The sequence below is a fragment of the Staurois parvus genome, unplaced genomic scaffold (assembly GCF_062004578.1).
Source record: "Staurois parvus isolate SC_StPar_1 unplaced genomic scaffold, SC_StPar_1.0 ptg000053l, whole genome shotgun sequence".
NCBI classification, from domain to species: domain Eukaryota; kingdom Metazoa; phylum Chordata; class Amphibia; order Anura; family Ranidae; genus Staurois; species Staurois parvus.
Window position 1 is genome coordinate 5859607 of NW_028317849.1, and position 12317 is coordinate 5871923.

Consider the following 12317-nt stretch of genomic DNA (forward strand, 5'->3'; position numbering starts at 1 on the left):
AGATGAGTGACCCTTGACGGACCAGATCGCTTGGCCCGTGGCTGGATCAGTAATGGGCACAGAGCTACACTTCAACTCAGATGCTAGCAAAGTGGAGGTGGGGTACTGGTATGGGCTGGTATTATTAAAGGTGAGCTAGTTGAACTTTTTTGGGTTGAAGATGGAATCAAAATCAACTCCCAAACCTACTGCCATGTTTTAAAAGATATGAATCATTGTCATTCATAACAGGTCTGCTTCTCTTCCTAGTGAGCTGTGATTGGCCCACAGCTGTCACATGATAAATGGAGCCAATCACAGAACCCTCTACCATGTGACCAGCTCCAGCCAATCACAGATCACTATTCTGAGCTGTTAAAAAACTTAACTCATTCATGACTGTTCATGAATGAGTTAAGTTCTGACCACAAACTTTGCATTTGCAGGAGAAATGATCTTTATTTCTCCTGCAAAGCACAGTGTAAACAAAAAAAAAAAAAATCCCTGATCACCCCCCCCACACCCACGCGCACTCACACACCAGTGGTACAATGTTACTATGGTAACATTGTACTATTCTGATAAAAGTATTAAAAAAAATAATGTAAAAAATAAAAGTACAATATTGAGAATTTTTTTTTTTTTTACTACTTGCCAACCGCTTACCCGCATTTTGCGGGCGAGCAGCAGCTCTTGGCAAAGTGACATAATCACGCATCGCTTCCTATTTGTGGGGTGTGAACACACCTGTACCCCCACTTCCCCTCCCCACCCCCACCCCACCCGTTGGTCCAGTGAGAGAAGAGAGAACACTGCACTGAGTAAAAGCACCACTACATTTTACACGCATGCGTTAGATTAGCACTTTGATTGCCCCTACGATCACCCAGCCAGTGCCATTAGTACAGTGTCAGTATAAAGAATTTTTCACTGATCACTGTATTACTGCCACTAGCGATATCAGATCGCGTCAAGGTCAGTAAGCGTCCCTCCCAGCCAGGGTCAGCTAATGTTAAATTGCCCGCACACTATTGCACTCGCGCTATAGGTCGCTGATCACCGCCTTTACTAGTTTAGTGTTTGTACGGATCAATGTATTGATCATGAACAGAACTATACTAGTGCCTCCACTGTATAGTGTCCACAAAAACGCAGAGTTAGCAGGATCAGCCCCGTTCGCTGCCAGCACTAGCGTTTAGCCCCTCCGCTGCTTTTCACAGAAGATTTGTATCCATTGATTGTGGGCCAAGGCAATTTTTATACGCACAACAATACATGGCCACCAACCCAAATTCAGCTCTTGCCAGACAATTCGCATGGAAACCTATCACGGTTATCTCTTTAAGGCCTAACCCTCAACATGGGCATTACAAAAAAGAATTAATTGCGGTCATGTTGATCCACAGAGCCAATTCATCGTATGCCCATGTTCTCTGCTGTTACATATATGCCCAACATGGAGCAGCAATATACTGGTACGTCACGGGACTTTGAGTAGTTATACCAGGATGATGCCTGCAGCTACAGGCATCATCCTGGTATCGTTTTTTTCAGCTGGTGGTCTGCTTTCATGTAAAAACAATCTCCATGGGTGATGCTTTAAAAATTTCTACAGGTTAGCAGTGTAACATTACAGAAGAGGTCAAGTGCGAGAATTATTGCTTTTGCTCTGACGTTCATGGTGATACCTCACGTGTGTGGTTTGAACACCGTTTACATATTTGGGCATGGCTTACATATGTGTTCACCACTATGTGCGAGGACGGGGGCACTTTAAACTTTTTTTTTTTTTTTTTTTTTAGTGCTTTTAAAAGAAAACAAAAATTGGCTGGAACGGGAAGTGACCGCTCCAATCCTCCAAGGTCATAGAGATGAGTGGCGTCAATCTTTCCTTCACTCATCTCTATGCCCAGCGTCGGGATCGATGGTTTCTCAGGTAAGGCTGAGAACTACTGAGGGGGTGCCGGTGAGGGCGGGGTTTTTTCGGCACCTGTATCTGTGCTTTTCTTTTTTTTTTCATTGCGGCCGAAAGGGGTGTTTTCGGCCGAAACATTTCGGCCACCAAAATTTCAGTGCATCCCTAATATTTTATAACCAAAAGTGAAAAATATTGGGGGTTTTTTCAAAATTTTCGGTCTTTTTTGTTTATAGCGCAAAAAATAAAAACTGCAGAGGCGATCAAATACCACCAAAAGAAAGCTCTATTTGTGTGAAAAAAGGACATAAATGTCGTTTGGGTATAGCATTGCAAACCGTGCAATTACCAGTTGAAAAAAAGCAGTACCGAACAGCAAAAAATGGCCTGTTCAGGAAGGGGGGTAAATCCTCAGGAGGGTAAGTGGTTAAAAAAATAAATAAAAAGCCTTTAGATTCACTTTAAAGGTGAAAGAATGACATGGCCCCCTTCCTCACCTGACCTAAACCCTATTGAGAACGTGTGGGCCCTTCTTAAACAGGATATTTTTGTTTTTCGTTTCGTTGCATAATCATTCTTCACACTAATAGTTGCCCAATAATTGTGCACACATACTCACTTTTACTTTCTTAAATATTCAGGTTTGAGGTTTATTAACATTTTGGATTGACCAAGAGCACTGTAGTTGCTCAGTCACTAAATGAATCCTCAAAAATACAACTTGCCTATTGTGCACACTAAATCGATCTATGTTCCCATCTAAAATGCTAATATCATGCAACATTTTTTCTCATTTAAAATGCTAATATTATGCAATATTATTATTTTTTTCTTTTTACATAGCAATGAATGCCAGTGTTGCAGATGGAAGTCTTTTTTCCAAGGAAGATTTACAGTCTACATTGTTAGAAGGCCATAAATTTATTCGCCCAGAACTGGACTTCTCTGTTATTAATGGTAACCATGTATATTAATGTATTTCTTCTTATGTAGAAAAATTACTTTTCTTTTTTTCCTTTTTTTTTTTTTTGCTCTTTTGAGACCCATGGTTATATTCTTTTGTATTTGGTATAGTCTTCATTTCCAGACAAATTATCATCTGGACTTCTTACCAAAGTAGATCCCTTAATGTTTTAACTGTAACAAAAGGCACAAAACACCTTTTGGCTGCAGAAGTACCTGATGTAAGATAACAATGAGGTAAGTTATGTGATCTGTGCTGTAAGTGGTGTTCAAATTGGCTGGTTGTCCTCTTCAACAAAGACCACATGTCAGAAAACCTATGAACCCACCATGTCAATCCAGATCATTGGTTTCTTCAGGGAAGGTCAATATTTTTTTTTTCATGGCTATGGGTTTAAGGGGAGCAGGGGTATTGTATTTGAACAACAGGCCTTCTTTACATAAGGAACCCTTTTCCTTCTGCTTTGATGGGAAAATAGGATAGATTGAAGCCATCCTGGTCAGTTAATTTAAACCAGCTGCATTAATTTACTCTGCAAATTTTAAAGGCCATAAATGGTGTATATACAACCATATCCTAGAATATGTATACACATATGGAGTCTTAAAGCCTCTGCATCCACACAACTTTTATATTTGGAATCCACCGCTATTTATGATTTAGATCACCTGCTCCAGACTGCTGGTAATCTCTACCGATTCCATAACTACTGTGTCATATGGTATGCAGTATGCTGATCCAACATTCTGGATTCATACTTACTGCAGCAAACGAAGCCTGAGTTGTTTTTTTTTCTTTTTTATTTAGTTCTGCCTCTGGTTTCTACCTGTTTTTAACTATTGCAAATACATTAGATGGCTGGTTAGTCTGAGTAGCTACATCACCATCTTAGTAGTGGTAGTGAACTTCTCCACCTATGGGCTCCTTAGAGAATTGCAAGGTTCTTTAACCGCTTGCCCGCCTCCCTATAGTAGTAGTGCTGCTACAGGGTTGCGCAAAACTACGTTTATATACGTGATTTGCATTTCCGGGTAAGGGGCGTGCGCCCTTGGTGGCTAGAGATGTCAGTCACCGGGTCCCGGCCGGAGATTCCCCACCGGCAATTGTCGGGGAAAGCTAATGGGAGAGACCTGTGTGTAAACAACACAGGTGTCTCTCCTGCCAGCAAGGACATGCTGCTTTGTATTTCTACATTTGTATTTCAATACAAAGCAGCATGTCTCACTATGTGTGCTGTTTTACTACAGAGACCTGAAACGCACACAGTTAACCCTTTGGTCGTCCAAAAGTTAACCCCTTCCTGCCCAGTGTCAGTGCTTTTTATTAGCGATGATCACTATTCATGTCACTGGGGATGTTTTACAAATTTTTTATGAATTTTTTTCGCAATACGAAGTGTATGTTGGTGATGATTTTTAAATGCAATTGCCGGCTTTTTTTTTTTTTTTTTTTTCTCCACTATAGCTCACAAAATTAGCGGTTACGTTGTAAAGGAAGCTTTAAGAAACTAAAAGGAAACATTGTTTCTTTTAACTTGGGGAAATAAACTAAAAGGAAACTTTCTTTCTTTTAGCTGAGGGGGGGAAGTGACAGCTGAATCTCTGAGCTATAGTGAAGAAAAAAAAAGCAGTAATTACATTTAAAAACCAGCAGCATAATAAATAAAAACCATCCATACCAAGCCCTTCAAGTCTGGTATGGATTTTGAGGGGAACTCCTAAGCCAAAATTAAAAAACAAATGGCATGGGGCACCACCCCCCCACCCCCCAAAATCCATAACAGACCCTTATCCAAGCATGCAGCTTGGCAGGTCAGGAAAGGGGGGGGGGGACAGACGAGCCCCCCTCCCAAAGCACCTTGTCCCTATGTTTATTTGGAAAAGGGCCTCTTCCCCACAACCCTGCCGGGCTGCATGCTCGGATAAGGGTCTGGTATGGATTTTGGGGGGGACCTCCACATTTTTTTTTTTTTTTAATTTTGGCGTGGGAGTTCCCCTCAAAATCCATACCAGACCCGAAGGGCTGGGCTTGGCATGGATGGGAGGGGGGACCCCACGCCGTTTATTTTTTTATCTGCCGGCAATTCTTTTACATTCAGCTGTCAGTGGGGAACCCCGCTGACAGTTGAAAAATTAACACATGGTTGTCGCTTCTTAAATACGGCATGACTTGATAAAATAACTCATGCTAATTTAGTAGTGTTTACTTTTTTTCTGACCTCAGGAATGGATTAATTGGTTTTCAATGCATTCCTATGGGAAACGGCATTTCGGTTTACAAATTTTTCTCTATACGAAAAGTCCTGCACAACGAATTCATATCGTAAACCGAGGTATGCCTGTGTTGGGTTTTATTTTAGGAAAGGCATGTACCAGAATACATTTTGGCCTAAATTTACACCAATTTTTTTTTTTTTAATTGGATATGTTTTATAGCAGAAAGTGAAAAATGTTTTTTTTTTTTTTTTTTTTTTTTTTTTTGTTTGCTTTCAATATTTGTCAGCCTTTTTTTCTTTATAGCGCAAAAAATAAAAACCGCAGAGGTGATCAAATACCACCAAAAGAAAGCTCTATTTGTGGGAAAAATGGACATACATTTTATTTATGTAGAGCATTGCATGACCGCATAATTGTCAGTTAATGTTATGCAGCACCATGTAGCAAAAAATGACCTGGACAGGGATTAAATCCTCAGAAGGGCAAGTGGTTAACTAGGTACAGACTTTGGGCGTGCTAGGCAAAGCTTCATCATTGTACACAGGATGTTTGTAGCATGTCCAATGTCTCTGTCCTCCTGCTGAGACTCCCCCCTCCCAGTATACAGGAATTGTTGGCTTTCATTAATAAAAGCTGGAATCACTGTATACTCAGGGAAACAGACAACTGTCAAAAAAGCAGTCTGAATTGGGGTTTACAAACAATACTGCTCCTGACACAAATATAGAAAGATACACAGTAACATAATGCTACTTTTGTATCATTTTCTTCACTCCTCTGCCGATTGAAGAGATGAACTTCCTTCTGCAGATGCTGTCAGCTCAAGGAACCTGACAAGTGAAAAAAAAAAACTAACTTATTAACCTTTTAATATTTACATTTCTTTTTGTTGTGTAAATAAAAGTTAAATGTGTAAAATATTAACAATTTCCCAAAACATTATTTAATTTATAAATAACTTTGCAATGCTTTGTACACAATGATTTTAGAGTAAATAAGGACTAATGAAAAAATAAAATGCACACTTTTTTGTTTGCAGTAACACCAATTTTTTTTAAAAATAACCCTGCTCAAAATAAGAGTGCATTTTATTGTCTAAAGCCATAGACTGTGCAATTTTCTTTCCTGCAACCCGTGGAACTATTGTATTCTCCCGGCAGGGGGGGCACGAGGTGTGGGGGCACTTCTGCTGGGAGAACACAGTGATTATTGCTAATGGCTTGTCAATCATTTTCTGACAGTATCATGAAAAGAAAGCCTTGCTTGTCTTTAAAATAACAACATATGTATTACCTTGTCATCTTTAGTAGTGACAAAGATATTGCTGAATAACATGTCCATAGCAGAAATGTAAAAATTGTTCTGGTCCATAGGGAGTGAACAGGTATAAAAGGAGAAATAGTTAAGGACAGCTTGGATGTACTGACATATCTCCCTTTTTGGTTACGTTCATAAAGTAGAAAAACATTAAAATTCGATAAACAGAAGTTCAATTAACTTAAATAACAAAAATGCATACGTACAAAACCACTCCTGGTAAAACTCTAATTTTATACATGTGTAATATTATAAAAAAAATTCATTATTCAAGTGGTTGTAAACCCTTACATATATGCAGTGAAGTAACTTGGCCTCAGGTGATACACAGAGATGAAACAAATCCTCCTAGATAAGTTGTACCTGTTTATCTGTAGCAAGTGTATAGTCCAAATGCACACATTCCTGCGTTAAAAATGGCTGTGTGTGTATAAGTGGGTGCTGCAGCGACCGTTGGCTGGAACCGAACAAATTCAGCAAGGAAAAATGTCACCAGCACACCAAGGATCACCAATATGGGTCCAAAGGTTTTAATGAACGATCACATAGTTACAACAAGGCAATGTTTCGGAGTCTCGCAGGACCCCTTCATCAGGCATGGTCACATGCCTGATGAAGGGGTCCTGCGAGACTCCGAAATGTTGCCTTGCTGTAACTATGTGATCATTTAAAACCTTTGGACCTATATTGGTGATCCTTGGTGTGCTGGTGACATTTTTCCTTGTTTATCTGTAGCAATCTCTTCGTTCAAAGTCCAGGAATTTTAGAGCTTGTATTAGATGTCAGAAAAAGGGGCGGAGAGCTAAAATGATACAGTGTAGAGAGCTCTAAGAGCTGTGTAGAATATAATTCAGCTTAAAACAGACTTCTGTATTCTTCATATTTCTGATTCCACTAAGTGACATTGAAAGTCACTTTGCTAGTGTAAATTTAAACCTTGCGTGTGTGAATGGCTTTGGAAACCGGTGTTGGGATGTACCATGGTATATTCTTGACTAAGGTCAGTAGGTCATATTCTTCTCTTAAGAATAGATAACAGGCAAGAAGCTAGATATTTTTGAAAGCTTATTTCTTTTCCATAAGCTACAACTTTTGTTATATTTTACTCTGTATTTTGTTTTATCTTTTGTATTCATTTTATGTTGTTGCCAAGAGTGAATTAAATAAGTCACACTGTTTTATATCAGCCTGGCACTAGAATACTTTACCTCAAATGCCTAAGAAAGACACTTAACATAAGTGTCACGATATTTAACAAGCTGATTGGAGGGAAGGGACACACCACCCTGCACACAGCACACAGGAACAGAGCTGAGCCTGTCAATCTGCTGGCGATCTCTCCTGTCACTTCTCTTTTTCTTTTGGTGTCAGGGAAACCAAAAGGGACTCCTGCTGAGAGCAAAGGAACAAAGCAGCAGAGAGAAATTACACTTCTCTCTCTGAATATAGACAGGTATGCACTATAAGGGGATATGCTTTGTTCATATTTTATGTCTGAGGTTTAAAACAACTTTAAGTCCACCTATCACTTTCTACAGTACCTGTAAGCTCTGCTCCTGGTGAAGGAGGGAAGTTCTAGGGCTGATCACAAACAATAGAACATTTACCAGCACATTTAACAGTCTGCAAAAATAACAACTTGTTCCTGTCTAACAGTTCGTGTTACAAGCAGATGGTTTAGTTACACACATTTGCACAACCGTGGAAGTGTTAGTCTGTGCTCTGTAATTATCCTAAGCAAAATAGGGCAAGAAAAGATGCCAAAAAACCAACACATTTTTTTTTTTTTTTCTGTATAGACAGAACTCCAAAATCTTCATCCACATTAGAGCAAAAGAAGCCCAAAAAGAAACCTGCTTCTGTAAGTTTTTATGTACTTGACTGTGATGAAATTATACTATTATTTATTTATATAACTTTCTTGCTCAATCTTTTTTATCAAACATTTCAACCACTTCCTGCCTGCAATTTAGTGTGGACAAGCGGTAGCTGCAAGCAAAGGGACATACCCGTACGTCGTTTTGCTCTTCCAGGTTTGGACTGCACATGCGCCCGCACCCCTGCAATCCCCCCCCCTCCCCCTGTCATTCGTTGTAGGAGGTGTATGTCAGCAGGTCTCTGCCACTGATTTTGGCCGGGACTCTGCCGATCTCCTACTGCGAATGGAGATACAGAGCTGTGCCTATATTTGTAAATACAGGCACAGGATTAGCTGGTGGTTCTTTCCCTGGAACCATTTTGTTCCAGAGAGAAAAGAAAGATATCGCACGTGAGTAAAAGCAGCACACTGCACCCACAAACGTTAGACATTTTAACCCCTTGATTTCCACATTTAACCCTTTGCCCCCTGCCAGTGCCATTAGTACAGTGTCGGTGTACAGTATTTTTCACTGTATTACTGCCACTAGCGACGACAGACAGCATCAGGGTCCGTTAGCGTCCCTCCCAGCTAGGGTCAACTAGTGTTAGATTGCCCGCACTATTGCACTCATGATATAGGTTGCTGATCACCGTCATTACTAGTATAGTGTTTGTACAGATCAATGCTATACCAGTGCCCACTTAGTATTCGTGTCCCCAAAAACGCAGTGTTGGCAGGATTAGCCCCGTTTGCTGCCAACACTAGATTTTAACCCTAATGCTCCCCCCCCCCCCCAAACAAGAAGTGCAGTGGTAGTTCAATTTCTGATCACTGTAATACGTTGCACACAAAACTGCAGTGTTCACAGAATCAGGCCTCTGTTAGCACTTGGCGGTAAAAAAATTTTTTGTAGCGGTTCAAGCAGTCCCCGACAGCCAGGTGCTCTTTTTCCCATGAGTTGCACTAGGTACCTGTAAATTTAATGTCCAACGAAAGGTACACTAGTGAAGAGGCCTACAGGATTCTGAGCATGGCAGGTGATAGGGATGGGCAAGACTCCCTGACATGATCAGCCTTAGAATATGAACATGTAGACAGCAGCGGCACCCTGACAGGCAGCTCGTACGATGTAGAAGAGGTCCCTGTTACAATCACGCATACCCGACCCCATGAAGCTGAAGTGCTAGGATTGCATGACTTGTCTCAAATGCAGTAGAGTGCCAGTACTAGTGTCACACTACCTTTTGGTGAACTGGCGTGCAACAGAGGCCTAGTATATCCTGGTCTTTTTTTATACCGGCACTGCAGTATTACTTGGTGACGTGGTGAGTCCCATAAGTGCAGTACAAGCTGGTGCGGTGACCAGCATGAGTATTGGCCTGCAGCCACCAAGAATTCACACACAGGCCCGTAGAGTCCCTAGTGTCCTTCCGGACATGCTTGCAAATCCTGTTTGGCAGCCCACAGATTCTTCAGCACTCGTACTTTCCCCATTCACTGCTCAACCCGGAATTCAGGTGGAAACCGCAAATTTAACTACTCCGCTTGATTTTATGGAGCTGTTTTTCACAGAAAATTTGTACAATTTGATTGTGGGTCAAAGAAATGTATATGCCCAGGAATATATCGCTGCAAACCCAAATTCAAACCTTGCCAGACCATTCGCATGGAAACCCATTACGGTTTGGGCCTAACCCTCAACATGGGCATTACACGAAAAGAATGAGTTGCGGTTGTATTGATCCACAGAACCGATTCATCATATGCCCGTGTTCTCTGTTGCCATGACCAGGCATATGTATGAGAAGATAATGCACTTTATTCATTTCAGTGATAGCACACACTGTCATCCTCGAGGTGACCCTGAACATGACAGGCTCTACAAAATTCAGCCCCTCGTAAACCACCTCACTGAGAAATTTGCAGACGTGTATACTCCCCAGCAAAACCTCTGCGTAGATGAGTCCCTTATTCACTTTACTGGCCGCCTTGCATTCAAACAGTACATCCCCAGCAAGCGTGCCAGATATGGGGTCAAATTGTATAAGCTCTGAGAGGGCCACAGGCTATACGTACAAATTTAGGGTTTGAGGGAAGAGACAGCGAAGTAGAGCCCCCCCCCGACTGCCCAGACTACATGGGGATTAGTGGCAAGATAGTTTGGGACTTGGTGGTGTTTGTTCCGTAAGGGGTACCACTTATACGTGGACAATTTGTATACAAGCGTGCCACTATTTAGACATTTGTCTCATATGACACCGTGCGACCTAATTGCCTGGGCTTCCCCCAACAGCTTGTAAATACCCGACTTAGAGAGGGCGAGAGAGCCTGCTTGAGGAATGATGAATTGCTCGCAGTGAAGTGGAAGGATAAACGGGATGTTTTCATCCTGTCTTCCATTCTCGCAGACACGACTATAACCTTAACATGGGAGGGGTGGACTTCAACGACCAAATGATGAATCCGTACCTAGTTTCCCGGAAAGCTAGACACTGGTACAAAAAGGTGTCTATCTATTTCAATTGGCTATATATAACGCTTAATCCACGAAGTGGATCCTTCCTAAAATTCCAGGAAGAGATCATCACAGCGTGCGCGAGCGTTGACCCTGTGTCAGCATGTAAACTTCGGTTGCATCGTGCATGTGAAGTATCGCCGCAAACGTCAGATCAAGGGAAGTAATTCTATCACTAAACCTCCTCTGTAAATCTAAAATTGTATCTTGTGTACAAATAAAACCTCAGCGCAACAATAACTTCTCAAGTTCCTGTGTATACCAGTGCTGCTGACACTTGCATGCATTTCCACACTCAAGATATGTTGTATAATAGTGCCACGCATACATCTCTATAACCTCATATATGAATTAAAGCATCCAAACCATGTGATTATGCAACAACTGTGAATATACTGAATACACCTTTTAAAAGTCCATAATGTGTGCTTTATAATTTGTTCCCAAACAGGTGCTCTTTATTGCTTAAATCCACACATATTCCTATAGGTGCTCCTCCACTAGAGACATACATACTCTCACCTCCTTTTATGACCCAAATTGCATAGGTCAGATACCGCCTTTCCCTTTTTAACCCAGGTAGGTATACTGCATAGATGACTCCACTTTCTTCCTCATTCTGCTGCAAACAGTACCATCTCCTCAAATCCTCCGCATATGTAGACAGAAATGCTTGCCATAGTGTAGTATATAAATACAGCGTGATTTAAAAAAAGTGCACTCACATTTAAAAGTGTCCTGCTGGGACACCACAGTAAACCTTGTTATAATGTATTTTTAATGTGTTCAGGAATTTCCAAGATGGCGGCTCGTAAACTTCCGGTTTAGCGGCTTGACGTCATCGGCCCACCCTACACGTTACGTCACTTCCTCAGGAGTTGGTCATTGGACATACAGCCGCCTATATATACACCATTTATAATCCTTAATCGACTAATCGGGCGCCATATTGTTGTGGCCCGCCTGTCCCTCCTGGCCGCCGAAGTAGGGAGAGGCAGGCCACAACAAAATGGCTCCCGATTAGTCAATTAAGGATTATAATGGTATATATAGGCGGCTGTACGTCTAATGGCCAACTCCTGAGGAAGTCACGTAACGCGTAGGTTGGGCCGAGGGGGAGGGGAAGAGTAGAGAGGGTGGGGAAGAAAAGGAAAAAGAGGCCAGAGTTACAGGTTGCCAGTGAGTGACCCAGATGGCTACCAGGACAAAAAAAAAGACAATATACTCCAGTAGTAAGGTCTTGGACCAAGACCCAAGAAGCCAACAGGAATTAAGGCGTTACACGGTACAGAAGGCCTGGATGAACAGTCGGGCAATTGTCTACCACTTCGACTGGACACTAAAGGGAAGATATAGCAGAGTCTCTGGTCTCTGAACCAGAGAAAACCGTAAAATATCTACAGTATATGGGGCCGAAGGCCACAACCATGTAAATGTCTATCACAGTAGTCTTACAAAATCAAGAGCATCATCAAGCAACTGAACATTGTATCCGAGTTATTTATTCCTCCCATAACTACAAAGTGTCAGATGTAAAGAAGCTCCCCTAC

The 12317-nt window shown here is 41.5% G+C and overlaps 1 protein-coding gene across 2 annotated transcripts in view; it reads left to right on the top strand.

The window, feature by feature from the left end:
• Nucleotides 1-12317, top strand: part of HAUS8 (HAUS augmin like complex subunit 8) — a 66004-nt gene that overhangs the window by 29354 nt on the left and 24333 nt on the right. For both annotated transcript variants that reach the window (XM_089667558.1, XM_089667560.1), the window contains 2 exons: nt 2738-2851; nt 8191-8252. In XM_089667558.1, coding sequence (XP_089523684.1) covers nt 2738-2851; nt 8191-8252 — 176 coding nt within the window. The remainder of the gene's footprint in view (nt 1-2737; nt 2852-8190; nt 8253-12317) is intronic.